This window comes from Megalobrama amblycephala, linkage group LG14, assembly GCF_018812025.1.
Source record: "Megalobrama amblycephala isolate DHTTF-2021 linkage group LG14, ASM1881202v1, whole genome shotgun sequence".
Classification (NCBI taxonomy): Eukaryota; Metazoa; Chordata; class Actinopteri; order Cypriniformes; family Xenocyprididae; genus Megalobrama; species Megalobrama amblycephala.
In genome coordinates, this window is record NC_063057.1 from 3,786,006 (window position 1) to 3,808,074 (window position 22,069).

Sequence of the window (22,069 nt, forward strand, 5' to 3'; positions counted from 1 at the left end):
TGATGTGGGTGATACATGGGTGTATTTACATGGTAACATTATACTTTTGGTACTTTAAGTGATTTTGAGTTCTGTTAATGACAGTTTTGCTCAGAACATGTCTTTATCTGAAGTAGAGTCGTTCACAGGCTGCTTCCACGTCCTTGCAATAAACGATAGCGATAGGATGGTTTAGTTAATATCAATTTCGTCCACCGCTGTTTATGCAAAGCATTCTGTTTTACGATAAATCTACTGTTTCACACAGCGATAAACCACTCAAAATGATTCAGTCTTAAGCTGAATCATTGTAAATCCACGTTTACGTTTCAAATGAGAACCGACTCAATTAATTCACGAACCAGTCATCGTTAATTCTGATTCTAAATCTGATTGGAAACAGGACTTGATAAAATATTTCCATTATTATATGGGAATCTCATAAAGTGGGATTTGTTTTAGCAGTTTTGCTTGGTAAATCGGCTAAAAGTCCTATATAAATATTTAAAGGTCACTATTTTTTAGAGATGCACCGATATATCGGCCAATAATCGGTAGTTTAAAAACAGCCATGGCCAATATATCCTGTCAATCAAAAGAGGGCAGGAAAATGCACTGAATTTGTACTTTGTGTAAAGAAAATGCTAAGAAACCAGTTTGATGTTCAATATTAATAGCAATTATATGAATTAATAACATTCAGAAAGTTAAGAAATATTAATCTTCAGAATTTAATTAATGTGTGTTAATATTAATTTGAGTAATGTGTTTGTTTATAACTGATACCAGTTACTCTGAAACAAGTTGATAAAATTAAGTGAATAATTGACTATGCCCCTCATGAAAATCTAGAATTATGTGTTTTCTAATGCCAACTGCAAGAGAGAAAAAACTGCATCACTTTCTGTTTTTCTTCACAGGAACACTCAGCCCACAGATACAAACACTTAATCAATATAATATCCACAAAACATCCTTGGGCCACTACAGGTTACATGCTGTGTACAAAATTATATATATATATATATATATATATATATATATATATATATATATATATATATATATATATATATATATATATATATATATATATATATATATATTAGTAGATATGGTGTAAGTGTGAATAGCTTTGTTTTGGCACATGGAAAAAGTAAATAAGCAACACAGGATATTTACATTTTTATTAACAGAAAGCATTTGAAATGTTTTGTCATATGTATATATCTAATAAATAAACCGACTAAATTAACAGTATGTGACAAGACAACACCTGGAAAGATCACGGATGTGGCGCAAAGAATTTCTACGCAGATTTTACACTTCGCCTTTGACACTTCTGTGCCGCCGTAGTTTGGAGTCCGGAAGCATCATGGCCATCGGGAAACTAAAAACTCTTTGCTATAAACAAATGTAAGATTAATTCTGCTTATGCTTTACTTTCGAACAACGATTAGAAAAATTACAAAAATCAGTCGTTAATACTCATTTTTTTTAAATGTCGCGGTATTTTCATGCTTTTAAAGTATTTACAGTGTTAAAGTTGAGAGTGTCTGGTTTAGGCTGGTTATGTGGCAGTTTCACATCTGACATCTATTAATCTTGAACCTTGTCACTCGTAATACATTAAACAGGATCTGTCATCTTATATCTGTTATGTATACGAACATCGACAAAAAATTGCATGCCCATCATGTGCTCAAAACATCTCACGTCTCTCTCTCTTTCTTTGTGTATGTATATTAAGTATTAAGATGAAACGGGGCTAGTTGTCACACCTTTTTACTCCATTCACAGTGAATATTTCTCAGGGTTAGGATGTATAGAAACTATGTTCTGTGTACATACAGTTTATACAGTATAACTATAGGCTATATTCTGTATATATGTAATTGGACTTTCCTATACATTATATATATATAAGTTTTTTATATATATATATATATATATATATATATATATATATATATATATATATATATATATATATACATATACACACACATAAATACATATACATATATATATTCGGACATCCGTATTCAATAGTCTTGTTAATCACACTACATTGGACATTCAGTGGACATTCACAAGTAAATATGCCATTAAAACAATACTTGCCTATTTTGATCGACTGTGAAAAATGTTGTAAGTTGACAATTGTTGGTTGTCAATATCATGTCGCTGCTTAAAATTCGCAAACATTAATTTATTGCACATTTATTGGAAAGTCTGAATTTATCAGAAGTCCGAATGTGCAAATATAAAACCAACTTTACCCAAGTTGATTATATGAATGTGTTTTTGATGTTTTTAGAATTGCGTCACTGACTTCAGTACTAATAACTTTTTTTTTTTTTCTTCCATTATTGATTTTAGTGGAATGCCTGAACATTATCTTTCCTAGTCTTGAAGGAGTGAGGCCTAATCCTTTGTGGTCATACTCAAAAATGTCAGGACAAGAGGATTCGGACAAGGGTGTGGACATGTGGTCCTCTCTCCGCTGTCTGGGGTATCTCTCCAGCTTCAACTTGCTGGTAGCCGTGTGCTTGGGAATGTACGTACGATGGGAGCAGACCCCCTCAGAGCCCATGATTCTGGTCATCTTCATCTTGGGTTTGTTCGTTTCAGCCATAGCTTGTATCCTCTACTACTACTTTTCAATGGAGTCTGCCAGCTTAAGTCTCTTCCACCTGTGGTTCGGCTTCCTGCAGGGTCTCCTTTGCTTCCTGAACTCCCCGTCTCTGGAGAAAGACATAAAGGAACAGGTCACAAACTACCTGTTGCTCGCTAGCGTAGCTGTTCGGACGCTCTGGGCCCTGACAGAACGTCTGTGCGGTAGTGCTAAGTATAAACCAGTCGTTCTGACCTCATCTGAGCTCCTAGAGCTCCTGGGATTTGGTGTCGCAAGCATCAGCTTGGTTTTCTACAAATCACTGGCCATGATTGCGCTGACATTTGCGTTAATGGCCCTCATTGTGGACCTTCGCATGAAGTCGCCCTTGGCTCTCCCTAATCTTGCCTGCTTTGCTGTGATCACAGCCATTACCTTCTTCCAGTCCTTGGAGATCCAAACAAACCCCTTCGTGCTCAGCTGCTACCTGGGACGGCTTATATGCGAGCCCCTTCTGGACGTCTACTTTAGCAGCTTGTCGGCGACTGAACGCTGGAAGCAGTTTCTCTCAGCTGGCCGCCTGTGGAGGATATTTTCTCTGTTTCCTCTGACATTCGTTGAGCTGGTGTTCTTTGTGCTCTGTGCCCTGAAGCTGGGTAACATGAAAGCCTGGTACCTGGTCATCCCTGGCTTCTGCGTCTTTGGCCTCTTGTGGATCTTGTGCCACATGGTATTCCTCGTCACACTATGGTGCTTCCACACCAAGCTAAGCGAGTGTCAGAAGACGTGGGCGGCCCAGCGCTCACAAACACTCAATTTGGACAGGATCATGGCCTCTAGGGGTATGCGTCATTTCTGCCTCATCTCCGAACGGCTGGTGCTCTTCTGCCTGATGTCTACTGTCATACTAGGGGCCGTCTCATGGCAGGTAAAGCATGTTGATTAGGGGTGTAACGATACTCTCATATCACGATTCGATACATATCATGATACTGAACTCATAATATGATATTATTGCGATACTCCAAGATATATGGTAAACGGTTAAAGGTGCCCTAGATTCAAAAATTGAATTTACCTTGGCATAGTTAAATAACAAGAGTTCAGTACATGGAAAAGACATACAGTGAGTCTCAAACCCCATTGTTTCCTCCTTCTTATATAAATCTCATTTGTTTAAACGACCTCCAAAGAACATAACACCGACTGTTACGTAACAGTCGGGGTGTACGCCCCAATATTTGCATAATGCCAGCCCATGTTCCCAACATTATGAAAGGGATTACACAAGGGCAGCCAGTATTAACGTCTGGAGCTGCACACAGCCGAATCATCAGACTAGGTAAGCAAGAACAACAGCGAAAAATGGCAGATGGAGCAATAATAACTGACATAATCCATGATAGCATGATATTTTTACTGATATTTGTAAATTGTCTTTCTAAATGTTTCGTTAGCATGTTGCTAATGTACTGTTAAATGAGGTTAAAGTTACCATCGTTTCTTACTGTATTCACGGAGACAAGAGCCGTCGCTATTTTCAATTTTTAAACACTTGCAGTCTGTATAATGCATAAACACAACTTCATTCTTTATAAATCTCTCCAACAGTGTAGCATTAGCCGTTAGCCACGGAGGACAGCCTCAAATTCACTCAGAATAAAACTTTTAACATCAAAATAAATACTTTACTCCCATAATTCGAAGCATGCATACAGCATGCATGACAAACATCTTGTAAAGATCCATTTGAGGGTTATATTAGCTGTGTGAACTTTGTAAATGCGCTGTAATATAGTCGACAGCTCGTGTGGCAGGGAGCACGCGATTTAAGGGGGCGCCGTTGAGTGTAAATCAGTGCATTGTTAATGATGCCCCAAATAGGCAGTTAAAAAAATTAATTTAAAAAAATCTATGGGGTATTTTGAGCTGAAACTTCACAGACACATTCAGGAGACACCTTAGACTTATATTACATCTTGTGAAAAAGCATTCTTGGGCACCTTTAACAAAAAATGTACTGTTGATTAAAATGCTAAATTTGGTATTATATTGGGGGATGAATAGGCTTGGACTTGGTGCCGGTAACCCAATGCACAGGACAATGGTGACACCAGAATAAAAATATTCTTGATTCTTGATACAGAATTATTTTAGACGATTATGCTTGCACTTTGTCACTGACTAGATATATTTAAAATAGTGTAGGCCACTTTTTACTGGTAACACATGACATTTGGCATTATCGGGACCCACAAATATTCCCTCATTGCATTATTATACATTATATTCAACGTTATATATAGTAGTTTAATGTAATTTTTATTTAGGATGAACTATACATACTATACATATTGTCACTATCCACGATACATATTGTTGCATTTTTATATTGTGATATATTGTTACACCCCTAATGTTGATTAACTCTTTTTAGAATCAATCTAATTTTATCTAGATATCATGAAATCTGTTTATACTTGACATCCAATGAATTATGAAGATACATTGTGATCCTATTACTAAAAACCATTTTCACCCCAAAATAAAAATTATGGTATCATTTATTTACTCACCCTCGCATTGTTTCAAACCTTTATGACCTTCTTTATGACTTTCTGAACTTTCTTCAGATATCTTCATTTGTTTCAATAACTGACTCTTAAAAGAGTTTACATTTTAAAAACACTGCATGCCATAATGTCTTATCTACAGCAATGATGTGTAATGTTAAATGGGCACATCTAAATAAACCAGCTATCAGTCCATGAGCACAAGTGCCTACTCTAACCTTTATTGTAGTCCACTTGAGGTTTTATGTTAAAATATGAATTTTGCATAAAATATGAGTCATTAGAAGCACTACTTCCATCTTTGCTAATATTATCCAGCATTTCTTCATTTCTTTAATAAATGTGATTTTTACCAACGAGAGCAATGTGCTGGTGAGTCAGGTGGCATATTTATTTAGTTAATTAAAATGAACAGGTCTTAGAACAATGGCTGTGTCCAGAATTGAATACTAGCATACTACATACTAAAGACTGAATTAGACTGTGTTTGATTGGATGTACAATCGTCCTTTCCTTTGAATTCACTTCAGAATTGTTGATCACTGAGGGTTCCTCTCTGCAGGTCACTTCTGGACTCTTCATGAGTGTGTTTTTAGTGGTACTGCCACTGGAGTCTCTGGCTCATGGACTCTTCCGTGAACTGGGCAGCTGCTTGGGAGGCACCTGCGTTGGGTATGCAGTGGTAATTCCCACTTACTACAGCAGGTAAATGCACATTCATATGTATACTCATTTAATGGTTATGTGGCATACAAAGGCATTTTCTGACTTGCATGTTCACATGGTCACACTGACAGAGAGACAACCTTGGAAAAACCAGCTTATTGATGTTTTATATAACAGACATTAATACCTAAGAACTGTCTTTTTCTGAGGTATCATATATATTAGAATCAATTCACAATCTTTACATTTATTCATTTAAAGGGTTAGTTCACCCAAAAATGAAAATTATCCCATAATTTACTCACCCTCAAGCCATCCTAGATGTATATGACTTTCTTCTTTATAATGGCCGTGAATAGTAACCGTGATTTTGAAGCTCTAAAAAGCGCATCCATCCATCCATCCATCCATCCATCCATCCATCCATCCATCCATCCATCATAAAAGTAATCCTTACGGCTGCAGGGGGTTAATAAAGGCCTTCTGAAGTGAAGTGAAGCAATGCATTTTTGTAAGAAAAATATACATATTTATCACTTTATAGACTCACTAGCTTCCAGTAATGTTCGTCCGTGCGTTCACTAGAGAGATTAGGTGAGAGTAGACGCCTCTCACAAACTCAAGCTCCTCCAATATTTCTCTTTAAAAATTCTCATTTTAGACTAATTTGTGACTTTTTTGTTTTGCTCTATACTCTGCGCTTCCGCGTTCATCAGTATGTCATGTGTCAGTTCGAAGTTCACTCTTCTGCCGGATCGACTCACGTACAGAAGCCAGTGATTCTAGTTTATAAAGTTATAAATATGGATATTTTTCTTAAAAAACACATCACTTCAGAAGGCCTTAATTAACTCCCTGGAGCCATATGGATTACTTTTATGATGGATGGATGTGCTTTTTTGGGCTTCAAAATCGCAGTTACTATTTACTGTAGTATTTTATGCAAAGTGACATACAAGTGAGAAATATTTGCAATTTATCATACAGGAACAATATTGGCAGCAATGCAAGACTTCAAGAGCAATTCAGAGAAAAGAAATCAATTCTGAGAAGTGCTATTATTTATGCTTGTAGATTAATCACATACATTATTAATAATGTATTGTTTCTTCTGTTTGTTTCAATCCATATAAGTTAAATATATGTACCTGCCTAGTTGTCCACTTTGTCAAAGTTTCTTGTACTAAAAACATTTTTACATGAACTCTTTTCACCCTTTCACCCTTAAATAATAGTTTTCTCTACTGTAACTTTATGACTTTATATTTTATAGTATATGTTAATGACCTCTATTATGACCTCTTTACCAGCATAATTCACATTGTTGTTCTTTAGGTATGGTAAAGTTGCTGAATACCGAATGCCACAATGATGATGAAAAAATCATTCAAAAACAGCTTGTTTTGGATGTGTAGCTAAATCAGAAAGATGATTAATATTCATAATTACAACATCAAGGGAAATAGTCTGCTGCCCTACTCTTGCTCATCTTGAATGTACATCTTGATCAGTCCTTTGCTAAGTCTCATAAAAAATAGAGGTGTGTAGAAAAAAACACCCTGGATTGGATCTCTATAAACAAATGTTAACGGTAAATAAACTCATAGCCTTTAATAAACTTGGTCTATTGTTGGTTCCGCTGGGAGAAGCATGTGCCATGCATACTGAGAGAGAGTGAGGGTGGGGTACAGGGCAGGCCGTCAGCCAGGTCGCTGATTATGATGTCGATTAGGATGCAGCTCCACAACCTTTTCACACTCAGTATTCCAGCACTCTTGGTGAAAAGACTCTGCGTGGAGCAGGCGCATGAGGGGAATGTAGCAAGGTGTAATCTTCCATCTGATGGGTACAGATCATGTTTTTACCATGACGAGGGCCTCTTGGGAAGATGAGAGAGAAATGCTCAAGTCTGACAGCGAGAAATAGTTTTCATTCCTAGCAGATGCCGTGGTACCATTTTCTCTCATATTTAAAGGGAATGAGCTCTGGCCAACATCCAAATATTTAGATGGTTCACCCAGAAAGCATTTTAATAGTTTATAAAAACCATGAACAATTCATTAGTCCTTTGTAGCTAATAAACTTCTTGTGGAATTCAAATGAAAAGATATTTCAGCAAAAATTTTGCCTTTAGTCATGATATTATTTTTGGTGCCTAAAATGTTATTGTGTTTAGGAATGAGGGGCACTGGAGCAGGGATGGGTTGGGTAGAAAAAAACAGATCTAAAGCAGTTTAAAAAACGAATGAAGACGACGACGCAAGTAGGAAAGCTCAGCAATTGAGAGAGTGAATGTTAGAGTCCTGGCAAACAAGCTCAGAGAAGCGGTCATTTCCACTTGAATAGCTCAGCACCTGCCTAGGTAGTTTTCATGGGTCACTGTGCCTTAGACTTGCCATTTCAGTCTTCAGCAAGCACGTCTACCTATGGGAAATAATGTTTCAATGTTGCCACCACAAATGCTTGGTCTTGGTTATATAATCACAGTCTTTGTGAAGCAAGGCTACAGGGAGTTATAATGGTTTTGGTTGTTAATTGTCGACTTATTAGCCAGTGCTGTTTTAGATGATATTTACAGCAGGATGTCTTGTCATGCTCCTTTAGAAAGGCAGAAGGGGCTATGATGACCCTGCGAGGAGCTGCTAAATTACTTGCTCTCACTTTCGAACAGAATAACATCTATGTTCTTTCTCCTTTTCTTTGTACCTTTTTCTCCATCTTACATTTTGCACTACTCATTTTCAAGACCTTTTTGAATTCACTCTCCATTGTGCTTATCCCTCGTCATTTTTTTTGTACCTGGGTTAGAGTACAATCCGAAGGTTAAGTTGACCCAGTTAGCAATTCAGAAGCATCAGCCTCTCTTCCACATTTCACCCATCACTATATCCTCTTTACTTTTTCTCGATGGGGTGCAGTGCGGATGGCCAGCCATTGCTGTTGCCTCCAGGGCAAGTCCAGGAATTGCACTCCACAGCTACTTTGAATGCCGTGCAGCGACTCTTCTCCCACCACCTCATCCAGACGTACGGATGTGATTACTCCACCAGTCTAAGCCTGGACACCCTGGTGGCCAAACTGCGCTCATTTCTGGAGCTCTGCACCGCTGAAGGCCCGCGGCACGACACCTACATCTTATACTACAGCGGCCACACGCTTCCCACTGGAGACTGGACTTTGGCAGGTAAGAGATGGATAGCCGTCGCAATTGATAGAGTGGAATTGATCTAAATTAACTGAGAGTTGAGGTTATGAATTGTAGCATGTCTACATGCTGTTTTCTTTTATTGAAATGTATTGAAGAAGACCCAAACTAAATAAATTTCTGTATGTCATGCACTAACCGGGAGTTATTTATATCATAGGTTCTCTCGAATGCTAAAATCAATATTGCTTTTTCTGGTCTTTGTAAAAGAGATCAAGGAACGAATGCTTTTATTTTGACTGAGCTTTAGCAATTTATCGCTCTGAAAGCTTTCGGGACTGTAAAGATATATCTTGGCTCCATCGCTCCACCATGCTTTATCTTCCTGCCTGTGTGTGCGTCCTGTAACTCGGTGAGGTATTAATCCTCATGAGCGATATGGGATGTCACAGCCCCTGTCATAATGTTTGATCAGACCAGGAATCCTCGTTCGGGTTTTGAACAAGGTACTTGCAGAGTGTTATTCGCAGTCTTCCCAGCAGCATTGCAAACTGTCAGACTTTTTACACCTTTACCGTGTTGCTTGCACCGTCTCTCTCCGTTTCCCCTGTAGCAACAGCCTGTCATGCCTATTTCAGCACATTATTTATTTGTGAATGGGAATTTCTTTACCCAGTGCAAACTGGTGCAATTTTACTTGATTGGATAGCGGTGTTGTTTGAACTTGTCTTGAGTTGGCAAACAAATAACCAGAGGTCTGGTCCAGTTTATTCTGCACAGAAAAAGACTTTAAAAAGACTTTTGCTCTGTGTTTAAGAACCCCCTCAACAGCACTCAAAATGCTAGGGGGTAATGCTGGTATCGTCGCATTTATAAAATTTCAATACTGATTTGGTACCAAAGTCGGTACTTTTGACAACAGTATCCCTACATGTGAATACATTGTAATCGGCTAAAACACATGCGCAGGTTACTTTACTTCCTGAACAAGTGCGCATACCCCGGTTTGATACCCCGGTGCGCACCGGGATCCACATGACAGCTTTCACATTAGAAGTTTTTCATGCGAACCGTGCCCCATTCAGAACTAAACTGCCAGTGTGAAAACACCCTAAGATGCATCTGAGACCTTCTTTCGATTGATTGACAACCTTTCTTCCCTGCAGGTGGCGATTGCTTGCGTCTGCAGCAGATCCTTGATATGTGGAGGGAGCGGAACAGTGGCTTCTCTTCCCGCCTCATCCTGATCCTGGACACTGAGAATTCCGTGCCGTGGGTGAAGGCGGTGCGGAAGGTGGAAGGGATGTATGTTGCGGTACAGGGAGCCAAGATGAGCCCTGTCCGGGATGCCGAAGCCCAAGAAGCCCCCCGTCTGGGAGACTTCACCTCTGAGTGGGTGAAATATAACTGTGATCCTGACAGTGGCGTGCAGTGGTCAGAGAGGGGGCGGGTCATCTCTGCAGTATATGGTGTGTCTAAACCCTGGAGTGATTACGCCCTCCACTTGCCCACCGGGAGCGATGTGGCCAAGCACTGGAAAACACACTTCCCCAAGATGACGTACCCACTCGTGGCTGTTGCCAATTGGTGCTGCGGACTCAACCTCCTGTGGCTGTGTAGTGTGTGTTTGCGCTGCGTCAGGAGACTGAAACTCTCGTGGTTCCCTCCCAGCATACTGGACACAGGGCAGGGGATTAAACTAGTCCGATCTTAGGTGACCAAATGCTTTAGTTCTACATGATGTATATACATGACCATTTATATTTTCTATGCCGTTTTTGGGATATCCTTCATTGAGTTAATTGCTCAATTGCCTTTATTTTAGTAACCAGTTATCGATGGGAAGCATTGTTCACTCAGTCCTGCTCCTCTAGATCTACCTTCCTCTAGTCACACTAAGTTTCATTTGAACCCAAAGACCTTGACTAAAAGGTTCAGGAATGTTTAATTTGAGTTAGGACTAACCCTTGCAGGTTGGTCGGACTTTAGGAACAGGATTGAGCATCATTGTCATATAACGACCTTGTCTGTTTATCTATGTGCCCTATATACACAATATAGTCACTGTCTTATATCATATGAATCTGTGCTTTTTCACAGTATTGAGACTATCGGTGCCAAGTGCCTTGTGTTAATTTATTAGATTTTAAGTGGAATTTCTTTGGATGTGGGTGAAATACGTGTATTGCAATGTATCCAGTCTCAGGCAAAGTTAAACAATCTAATTGTTCCTTAAGAAGGTTGTTACTTATTTTGTTTTTGCCAAGAAGTAGAACAGGTCTGGTTTAGTTGTTTCCCCAAGACCTCTTCAACAGCCAATGTTTAAACCATATCATGCCTTATTTTATTTTGTATTTTCAGTAGGGTTTTGTTTTCAAGAGTTGACCTTTATTAATTCTTTTTCAACAGACCAGCGTCCTTTAATAAAGACTGTTTAAAATAAGCAGCTTGGTAAGTAGGTGTTCCAGCATGTGTGATATGCCTCTGTTTAGTGATGATTACCTAGCATAGTTTTTTTGTTAATACTACCAGCACTTGGTGTGTCTCAGTCGGCTCCCTAGTCAGTTCACGGTCCAGGAGGTTGGCAATTTCTAGGACTGTCTCATTGTTACAGTGCTGTGAAACATATTTCGACAGTAAACGAAACAATGCATTAGTGACGTTTTACCAGTGATGTATACTGGTCCTTGCCCCTTTCCAATGCAAATTCTTGCTCACAGTATCCTGATTCAGAACATATGGAACAAGGGAGAGTAATGAGATAATGTTTTATATATAGTTAGTATATTATAGTATTTCAGTATATGTGAAAACAGGGCATGTGATGTCATGGAAACAGTGATTCTGTCAGTTTGTTCATTCTTGTCCTTTAGAGAGCATGACCTGCGTTTCAGTGAATCTGAACACATCTCCCAGGTAACATTTTAGAGTCACTTTCATGCATTTTATTAGTTCAGCACAGCAGGTGGGTGAACTACGGCTACCTTGAGGCTGTTCTTTCAAAGTGAGGGGAAAACCTTTCCTGCTTGTCTCTTGAAGGTATGGAGAACTTTCATGTCATTTTTATTACATACCCTTTAGAATCCAGTTCCTGCTACTTGTTGACATGAAGACTGTGTTGTTAGCAGAGGCAAAGTGTAGCATCTTTGCTAAGGTCAATGATTCATGTAAATACAGCAGAAATGTTTTATTCAATGATTAGATTAAGGCTAGCTTCATCCTCTAAACTGAATTAACAGTGCTCTGCTGCACCTATTGAGGGATGCTGAGTCAGAAGCAAACACGCACACTCATCAGGACCTCATTTGTCTTTTCAAGTCCAAATACATCAGCTGTGAGTAAGCAGATGTCATAGTCTGCACAGTTGGGTCAAAATCATAACATGGAAATGCACAGTTAAGGTGTTTAAAAATCTTACTTGAATTTGCATAGAACAAACAATTAATTTGTGAAGATTCAGTGCCGTTTTTAAGACTATAAAATGGTTTGGCGTGGACAGTTTTGATTCTTCTTTTGATCAAGCACGTCTATAATACCTGGAGAAATCTCTCCAAGAGAACATGCACAGCCTCAGGGCAGTACCAGAGGCAAGTCATTGGTAAAAACATCTAATATAATGAAACAAAAATTTTCACAAGCAACACATTGTATTTTATCAGAATACAACTTTTGGCAATTTTTTAAATATCTGTCAATAGAGAAAGATGCTTTTTAGGCAGCAGAACAGGGTAAGTATGCCATTTACCAGCAGTGCGATTCCCTCTTGTATATATGGTCTCAAAGCTCATTTGGTATGGGCTGATTTCATTCGTGATTTCAAATTATTTATCTGAACAGCTGCAGCTGAATAGCTTGAATTAAAAACGTTGATGTAGCCAAATAACCTTGGAAGGGTAATTAGCTCACCTGTCATGAGTGAAGCTAGGCAGAGAGACAGAAACTCACCCAGTGGACTGTGTCTAAAATAGACTCTCCCCACAGATGCTTTGGATTGAATATAGTCATTTAATTAAATGCCAACAGGAGTTTGAGGCTTCAAATGGGGGAGACATCACTCTTTATTGAATCACCTGATAGCATGTTTTCATTGAAGTTAAAAGGCAATAATGTGCATCTTATAATCTTGTATCTTATGTGGTGTGGACTTTAGACAAGGATATGTTTGTTTGCAAGAGACCAGACTACAGAAATGAACACTTATGCCTCTCCACCGAGCGGTATACAGTTCAGTACGGTATGCAATTTTTGCCATTTCCATTGTCAGAAGTTGTGAATGGTACCCTAATACCACTTTTTGCGACCCTTCCGTTGGGGTACCTAGCACAATCGTCCGGTACTAAAGGGTGGAGCTAGACTCACTGCAGAATGTTGATTGGTTGACAGAGAATCATCACTTGCACATGCTACAAAAGGAATGACAACACAAGAGGCGCCATTTTGTTAAAGTTGAAACACGATACCGTATCTTCTAGTGACAAACAGCCACATACCGAGAAGGAAGAAGATCTGCTGCGTGTCCTCCATTGTTGTTTACTGCGTCACTTTCTTCTCAGCGCATGAATGACTTCGATAGCTACTTTCCAGCATACAGTATGCCTACTGTTGGCGGTGGAAACTCAAGTCAGATCAGAGTTTACAGTCCCGAATCGGTGGAAACGAGGCATTAGAGGAAGAATTAATCCCTGAATTTGTATGACTTTACAATAGGAAGACTCATAACAACTCTGTCTGGTCCGCAAACTAGAGTTTTACAACCAAACACACGTGAAAACTGATAAGGAAATAACACAAGATCATGCGTGAGACCGGAATTGTTATTCAAAATGGTAACCTGCAAGAAGCTTGCAATCCAAATTGTCTGTGTGCTGATTTGAAGCGGAAAGGAGAAAAAGAAAATAAACTGGTTGAATTCTTTACACATGACCAGATGGTTTCTTCCAGTCAAAGCTGGCAATTCTTGTTCAAAGTAAGTCTTAAAGTGGAACAGATATAATTCAAATAGTAAAAACTATAAACCCTGCTAAGAACGTTTTTTGAGGCCTTTTTATCTAGGTTTATACCAGGACTGTTTCATTTTAATGCATGTGTCCCTTTTTACCAAGAAACTCCTCTTTCTCTTTCTCATTTTTTCTTAGCTGTTGGGCAATTGGGCAGTGGAACGGAATAGCCTAATTTAGAGGCAGCTGACAGTGACTGTGCCTGAATTTAGTGTGTGTGTGTTAGTGTGTGATTTTGAAACTGCATATACATACACACTGATACACACTGTTCCCTTCAGAATAGTTCATCCTCGCTGTGATACAGGTGCCAGTCCTGAATCTACTACTAGTGAGCTTAATGATGACTGACCTGGACACTGGAAGTGCAAGCTGTCCCATAAAAAATGACATTATTAGCAGGCTATACAAAGCAGAAATGCGCCCCCTAATGGGAAGGGTTAATGACTACCATAAAGCACTGGCAACTATTCAGTTGATGTTGGTATTATAAAACATAATAGCAGCAATTTTGTTCCCATTTGGAAGGAAGAGTGGCAACATATAAAGAAAATATTTTTGCAGTAGTCCAAAACTGTGTTATAAATAAAAGTTAACATTTTAAAATTATACATACACTCACCAGCCACTTTATAAAGTACACCCGTTCAACCACTCGTTAACACAAATATCCAGTGAGCGGCAGTTCTGTGGGCGAAAATGCCTTGTTGATGCCAGAGGAGAAAGGCCAGACTGATGGAAAGGCAACAGTAACTCAAATAACCACTAGTTACAACCAAGGTATGCAGAAGAGCATCTCTAAACTCGAACCTTGAAGCAGATGGGATACAAAGTGTCCCAAATGGCTACAGAAAATGTAATATTGTAGTTCCCCTGATGTAACTGCTGTTAAAGGCACAATATGTAAATTTTGCCGCTAGAGGTCGCTTGTTCAAAACAAAAGTGTTGTCTTCACGTATGCATCTGGTGGAAAATAATCTGACGAGACTCGGCAGATATCATATTCATGCATGAGATAATGTATTAAAGATTTATTAACATTGCTGTAGTATGAAGTAGGGTGTGGCTGAAAGCCGTTGGAGCGATTGCTAATGAGAGATGAGCGCGACACACAGAACCTTTATTATGTCACACACGAGTGCTACTGCTTCTTCCGGTCAAGCGTATGTGGGGTAAAGAAGCTCTGTTTTATCATATTAGATACATTTGTGTGTTGAAAGTTGTTCTAATGCTACTCTGTGCATTTGCTCTGCGGCTACTGTGTGACACTGTTTGCAAACTGCAGTAAGCTAGATCGATATTAGGCATGGTAAAACATGGTACTCGCGGTAAATCAAGAAAACAAGATTTAAACAATAAGACTTACAGTGTTGAGCTGTATAACATTATTCATTTTCTGTCGATGAATGTATCCATCCAAACATCTCACCTGTCTAATAAAACGCACAATATATTAAAGCGTCTTTGGTGTTTCGAGGTAGGGCTGGGCGATATATTGCATGCGATTGTCACGCGCATTTCGTCAGTAAAGCCGGTTCCCTGATTACCGCTAATTCGCCATCACCTGCTTTCAAATGGAGCGGCATTTAATAGACAGAGCCATAAATCACTGACAAGCTACGCAATATCACATTCATTATCGAAGGCGATTCATCTGCGATAATGAACGCGATATTGCGTAGCTTGTCAGTGATCTACGGCTCTGTCTATTAAATGCCGCTCCATTTGAAAGCAGGTGATGGCGAATTAGCGGTAATCAGGGAACCGGCTTTACTGACGAAATGCGCGTGCCAAATGCATGCGATATATCGCCCAGCCCTATTTCGAGGGTAACATGGGTATGATGTGATTGATAGGGAATGCACAGAAGTCCCAGTTAAAATTGCTTATTTCTCTGGATTTAAACATTCACTGAAACATTTGGGATAATGTAAGTACACAAGTCAACAAAATATATAACATTGTTCTAGTGATTTTTGAATATTTGAATCCAAAAATCTTACATATTGTGCCTTTAATGACACCAAAAAAACAAAAAAAAAACAAACAATGCATTTAAATGTAAAGGTTTATCTGTAGCATCCGATGATATACTGAGTAAATATTTTAACCTTGAAACACTGAATTATAAATATGATTCATTCATGAAACACAATCAGAATGAATTCCAGCAAGGTTGTATAAATGATTTACCCAGAAATTTGTGTAAATCTGCTAGATTCATAACAAATCCATAAATGTACTGCATTATTGCAATCACAATACATTTTTAAACATGCATAAGAACTTTGTCTCATCCAAATTGTTTGCACAGATGGCGAGTTTGCACCCTTGTCTCTGGTTTATAAAGTGGAATTGATTAAGATGAATTTCACGTGCACCGTGAGTCTCGTGTGGTCGTAAGAACGAACATAAAGGCTTGGTTCTTTAAAAATAGAAAAACTCCCTCCCTCTTTCAGTAAGTTATCTCTTTGACAGTGTTAAAATAGTCTTTGATGAGATTTAGTTAAATAGCCCATCTTAGAAACTCCATTTAGATTAAGCAGCTATGAATTTAGAAGACAAATCTTATTTTATATCATAAAATAAGTCTGAAATAAATTCTTTATCATTGAATGAAGCTTGGCTCAAGATTCAGGTGAAAATAACATCCTTTTCATGGTTGTAAGTCTAGTGAAGATCAGTTACATCTCTGTAAAGCAGTGAAATACAATTTCCTCAAGTGTTTTTGTGGCCTTGGAAATTGGGTAGGTGAGTAGCCTGCACAGAACAGTCACGAATCTATAATTTCATTGAAATTGTTTTGCAGCATTTCAACATGCCTATTCATTCAGTTAAATTGAGTATTGGATACCGCACTTTGAAATTTGTCAACATATTCTCATACCTTTTTCACAGATATTTACAGATTGAAAATTAGAATGAAGTAGGAAAAAATGTAAGTGATGGTTGTCTGCGGAAATCTAACTGATGTCTAATGCATGGTTGTCAGGTTGTTGCTAAGCGGTTGCTAAGGTATTCATAATAGAGTGCAACAGATGGGTTCCGGAAGGAAAAACTCCATTCATTTTCTACATTTTTAATGGTAACTTGAGCTATATCGAGGTTGTTAATCGATGGTATTTGCTTCTTTTGGAAAACTATACATTACCCATGATGGTGTACACTTTCCAACAATCAGAGTGTCGCGACAAACAAAATGATCCAACCCTTGCTCCACTCTTTCCCATGAAACAGTGTGAATGATGTAATTGAGACATTCTACGCTCTCAAAATAGTTAAATGTATGTGTGTGTATGTCAACGAATTTCAGCAAAGTTGTATATAGAGTAAATGATTTACCCAGAAATTGGGTTAAACCTATGCTAGATTCATAACAAATGCACAAATCCAACATAACTAATATATCAAAAAATCCATATGTGTATCCATATATATTTCTCTCTCATTTTTAATTTGGTTATGCTGTTCACAATGCTTCATGGGACTGTAGTTCTTTAAGTGCAGTACAAGTGTTGTGCCTTTGTCTTTTTTTGATTTCAAAAACTTTTTTGCTTCAAATAAAAATGTATGATTCAATTTGTGTTATTCAAACCATGCAAGACGAGTTTTCGTGCTAAAGTTTAATACCTTAAATCAGAAATTGACTGAGTACAGAATAAGCTTTTTCTTATTTCACATTCATTATTATACTGGGTCCTGTCCAGGACAGCCTCAAGCTATGGACGTGATTTAATATGAATGAACTATGCAAAATTCTCATTAAATGCCCCTTTAAGGTGTGTGTTCAACTGTAACCGAAGCAAATAATCAATCCTGACTTCCTTATCAACAAAATGACTAGATGTTCAGAGCATACAGATGTTTGTTTAAGACCTAATAGGAAAAAAATGCTTATAAAATATATGAACGTTTCATAAATAACCAATGCTATGTTCCTGTTTAGTAAACCATGTTGGGGAAAGTTACTTTTAAAAGTAATGCGTTACAGTATTGTGTTACTCCCTAAAAACTTTTTATGGAAAGTAATGCGCTACGTTACTTTTGCGGTACTTTTTCTTACATGGGCTGGACTAAAAGTCCTTTTTTGGCAAATGTAAAGGCCCTTTCACAACAAAAGTGAAATGAATGAGCCTCAGGCTGAAGGAAATGCAAATTCAGGCCTGTACAGTAGAGGGCGCAGCTCAAACAAACCTTTCAGCTCTGCTGCCATTTTGGAAGAATTTGACGCAGGAGAAGAAAGTTCAACACTCTTTCTTCAGCAATAACACAAAGAAAGAAGTAAATATAAAGTCATTTTTGCTTATTATTAGTATGGTTGTATTGGATCATCGAAGGTTAATAAAGTGAGATTAAATACATAAAGTATATTTGTGTAATCTAACATTCAGTTATTACAGGTTTGCGTAATATGACTAGCGCACACAATTTCTCTCAACATGAGTGCTTGCGCAGTGGCGTACGGGACACCCCCGCAGCCCCCGCGGTGCGTGGGGGCCCCCACCCTATGATGGGCCCCGTCGCAGATTCACCTATTTAGGCTAGACTACTTTATAGCCTTTTTTTTTTTTTAGAACTGAACTCAATTGACTAAAGATGAAAATAAAGCATCCAACTGAAGCCCAAAAATGCAAGCAGAAGATCATAGAAAATAGTGCCAAATTACCACAAAAGGGGGGAAAATTCATCACTGTTGTTTCCATCGCCGTTTATAAGGTAGCCAAGACAACAGCAAGCCTTGACGCGCTGTGTTACTGTTAGCGGATGTGTGCCGAGACAAATAAATAGGCCTATGTTCGGTCTTTGCTGAGACATTATTATTGTTATTTATATTATTATATATTGCCCAAACGTATTTACCCCATCGCCAGCTCTGCTAATGGTCAGCTACCGGAACGTCTGAAGTTCTTTTGATGCACCGATCGAAATTACTGAAGATTTGCGGCCGAAACAGCATTTTACGCGCTTGTCTAGAAGGGAACCTTATATACGCAAATTTGTGTCTAACTTAGAATTTAGACCAGCTAAAATATATTGTTAGACCAAAAATATCTTATCAATTAATTAAGTAATAAAGACATGTAATAAAGTAATAAAGAAATGTAATAAAAACAGAAAGACATCTATGCGTCAGCCTTATTCAAATGCCGACGTTCTTGGTTTTCTTCCTATTTATTAAATATAGCCAAGTGGTTGATGAAACATTGATTGAAATTAAGATACAATTTCTACAAAACGAAATTCACTTTAAAGAAAGACTTACAAAACTTAATGAAGTGGTCAAACTTATGTCTGACCCGCTGCATATGTCCCGACATTGCGCATACGTCATGCTATTCACTTTTCATAATCAACATAGGTGACATTTAAAAAAAATAATAGGCTATAGCCCAATATTTAAATATAAATATGAAACTAAATTGGCTACATTTTTATCCCTCTGGCCGACGAATGCGCCGGCGCGTTCTGATGGATTTTCTCCTCATGAGAGCTGAAACAACTTAAAACAGGCATTCCGTCATTTTTGGCGATAGCCTACAGATTAGTGCTACAAATGGTCTACTTTTTTCTCTCTGCGAGAATTTTTCTGAAACGTCTCAAAAATGCTTTCAAACTCGCTGAATAACTGTACCTAAAAGAAAGAAACATCTCCATTTGATAAGAAATGTGTAGGTCCGTGTTAAATAAGAGGCGATCTATCTGCTGGAATGTGTTGTTTCTGAAATCATGGCCAGTGCTCGTTGCGGCTCGTTGCGGCTGTTATCCGTTCTCTTGGCGCTCCTTTGGTTTTAATGAATAAATTATCCTAAATATTTATTCCTGCCGGTATTTTAGTCTGCGATATCAAAATCACTAAACATTTTATAGGCCTATCATATAGGCTAGGCTATAATATTATTCGATAATAACATCAAATGGATCAATGCAATGATAATTCACCACATGATTCACTGTTAAATCAGTTTTTGTAAACTGTGGGGGAGATGGACTCAGGTGCACAACAAATTTTAACACATGACATCACTGCTTGTGGGAGGGGCCCCATCTCATTCTTTGCGGGGGGGCCTCACAGACTTGCGGTACGCCACTGAGCTTGCGTTACCTATTTGAAAAAGTAACTAAAAAAGTAACAACATAAAAGTAAAGTTACTTTATTAATTACTTGACAAGTAATCTGATTACGTAACTTGCGTTACTTGTAATGCATTACCCTCAACACAATTAGTAAAGGTGTACATATCAATCCCAAGAAGTTTAATATTTGCTTGTTTTCTCATGTCACGGGCACGTTTCGCAGCATTACAGGCAATTCGATGGCTCAGTAACTTAAGCTCAGTGCTCTAATAGGACCGCTCCTCAGATGGATGAGAAAGCAGTAAATGCTGTAATTACATTTAGAGTGACTGTTCGCTGCTTTCTGGACAAGCAGTTCTCTGCATTAACATTTCCCAGATGCCTTTAGATAAACAATCCTTTCATTTCAATTTGCGTTTTACTAAAATTAACATTACCCTTATGAATGTTGGTGTTTAGTTATTAATTTAATGAAATCTACTATTATCCCATTTAATTCCATCTAACCAATAACGGTGAGCCCTCAATGTTGAGGGTGCTCAAAACAGATTTGTTTTGTCATTAGCTTTAAAAAAACTGAGATAAGCTAAACAAAAACACGCCGTTTGTTATGAATATGAGGCATCAGACTAGTAGGAAACAGGTTTTACTTGCCCCAAAGAGTATTTGGACACACCCACAATTTACTTTTAATGTTTAACCATTTGACAACCAGAAAGTCTCTTTTTTCCCCTTTTTTTCTTTAAAATACACTATTTTGGGATCCATTTTTCATTTAATACTGAAAAATAGCAATGCAAATAGATCCATTGAGTTAAAATGTACTATTTCACCTAAAACTTGTATATGCTTTGTATTGTATATGCCTATTAAGCATCCCATTCGATTAGGAACACGTGCTGAAAAGTTGACTCAAAGTTGGCACTAATATCTCTTCTTATCACTAAAAGCAGTGTACAGTAACATTTACCACTGTAAGTTCCCGTCCTTGCCATTGGCCCTCAAAAGATTTAGTAAGACACAGTCACCTAGACCTGCAAGCCAAGCATTGCACTAATTTCAGCACGGCTAGCAAGTGTACAAAACATTATTTTGTGTAAGTTACGTTTATGGTCTGAGGCAATTCCACATAGTTACTTTCTGTCTGACCTGGTAATGATATTTATGCCCTAGTTGAAATTGCTTTTCATCTCTCCTTTGGTGGGACTTGAAAATGAGCCGTCCGACCGGGATCCCGCTCATGTACACAGGGCTGAGAAAAGGCCTGAAGCCGTGGTCGTCCAACATGCTGGGGTGATATTATACAATTGATTTATATGTTCAGAAACGTTGCACTCCCCCTAATAGAGGTTCACGACAGCATGATGGACGGCTCTCTGAATAGACTGCATTGGTGCATTTCTCCCCGTTAAAAGCGCAAAATTTATAGTTGCTCTGTCATGATAAATTAAACGCACGCACGAATTCCACATCCAAGGCTTTTCACTCTAATCAACAGCGTTGTAACACTGCCAGATATGTCACGGCGCTGTGAAGCCCTCTCTTCATTTATTGGAGGAATAATGAACACTTTCATGCTTTCCATCCCGCAACGTGATGGTTTATTTGCGGCTGTTAACAGATAAAGTACTTCATTGCATAGAAGAGATCCTGACTGCTTTTTGCAGTGAGAGCAATATGACATTTGAATATGAGTGAAATGCATTAATATCTGTTTTTTCGGCTATGTCACACTTGATTCAATTGCTTATCCCAAACCCAAGTTAAAGGGATAGTTCACCCCAAAATTATAATTCTGTTTATCATTTACTCACCCTCAAGTTCCAAATCTGTACGAATTGCTTTGTTGTGCTGAACACAAAGGAAGATATTTGGAAGAATGTCAGTAACCAAACAGATCTCACCCCCATTTACTACCATAGTAGGAAAAATAAATAGTATGGTAGTCAATGGGGGTGAGATCTGTTTGGATACAGTATGTGAAAAACAGTGCGCCAACAGAGAGGTATGTCCGAAT

At 38.3% G+C, this 22,069-nt stretch overlaps 1 protein-coding gene across 1 annotated transcript; it reads left to right on the forward strand.

Moving 5' to 3' along the window:
• The first annotated feature begins 1,247 nt into the window (after positions 1 to 1,247).
• tmem168a (transmembrane protein 168a) lies at positions 1,248 to 11,423 on the forward strand. Its single transcript, XM_048155566.1, has 5 exons — positions 1,248 to 1,395; positions 2,362 to 3,524; positions 5,732 to 5,874; positions 8,754 to 9,019; positions 10,147 to 11,423. The coding sequence occupies exons 2-5, from the start codon at positions 2,433 to 2,435 to the stop codon at positions 10,692 to 10,694; spliced, it is 2,049 nt and encodes a 682-aa protein (XP_048011523.1). The 5' UTR covers positions 1,248 to 1,395; positions 2,362 to 2,432; the 3' UTR covers positions 10,695 to 11,423.
• Positions 11,424 to 22,069: the final 10,646 nt, after the last annotated feature.

Coding starts and splice junctions, on each gene's coding strand:
- tmem168a (XM_048155566.1), top strand. CDS start 2,433: ATGTCAGGACAAGAGGATTCGGACAAGGGTGTGGACATGTGGTCCTCT. Junction 3,525..5,731: donor TAGGGGCCGTCTCATGGCAG/GTAAAGCATGTT, acceptor TCCTCTCTGCAG/GTCACTTCTGGACTCTTCAT. Junction 9,020..10,146: donor TGGAGACTGGACTTTGGCAG/GTAAGAGATGGA, acceptor TCTTCCCTGCAG/GTGGCGATTGCTTGCGTCTG.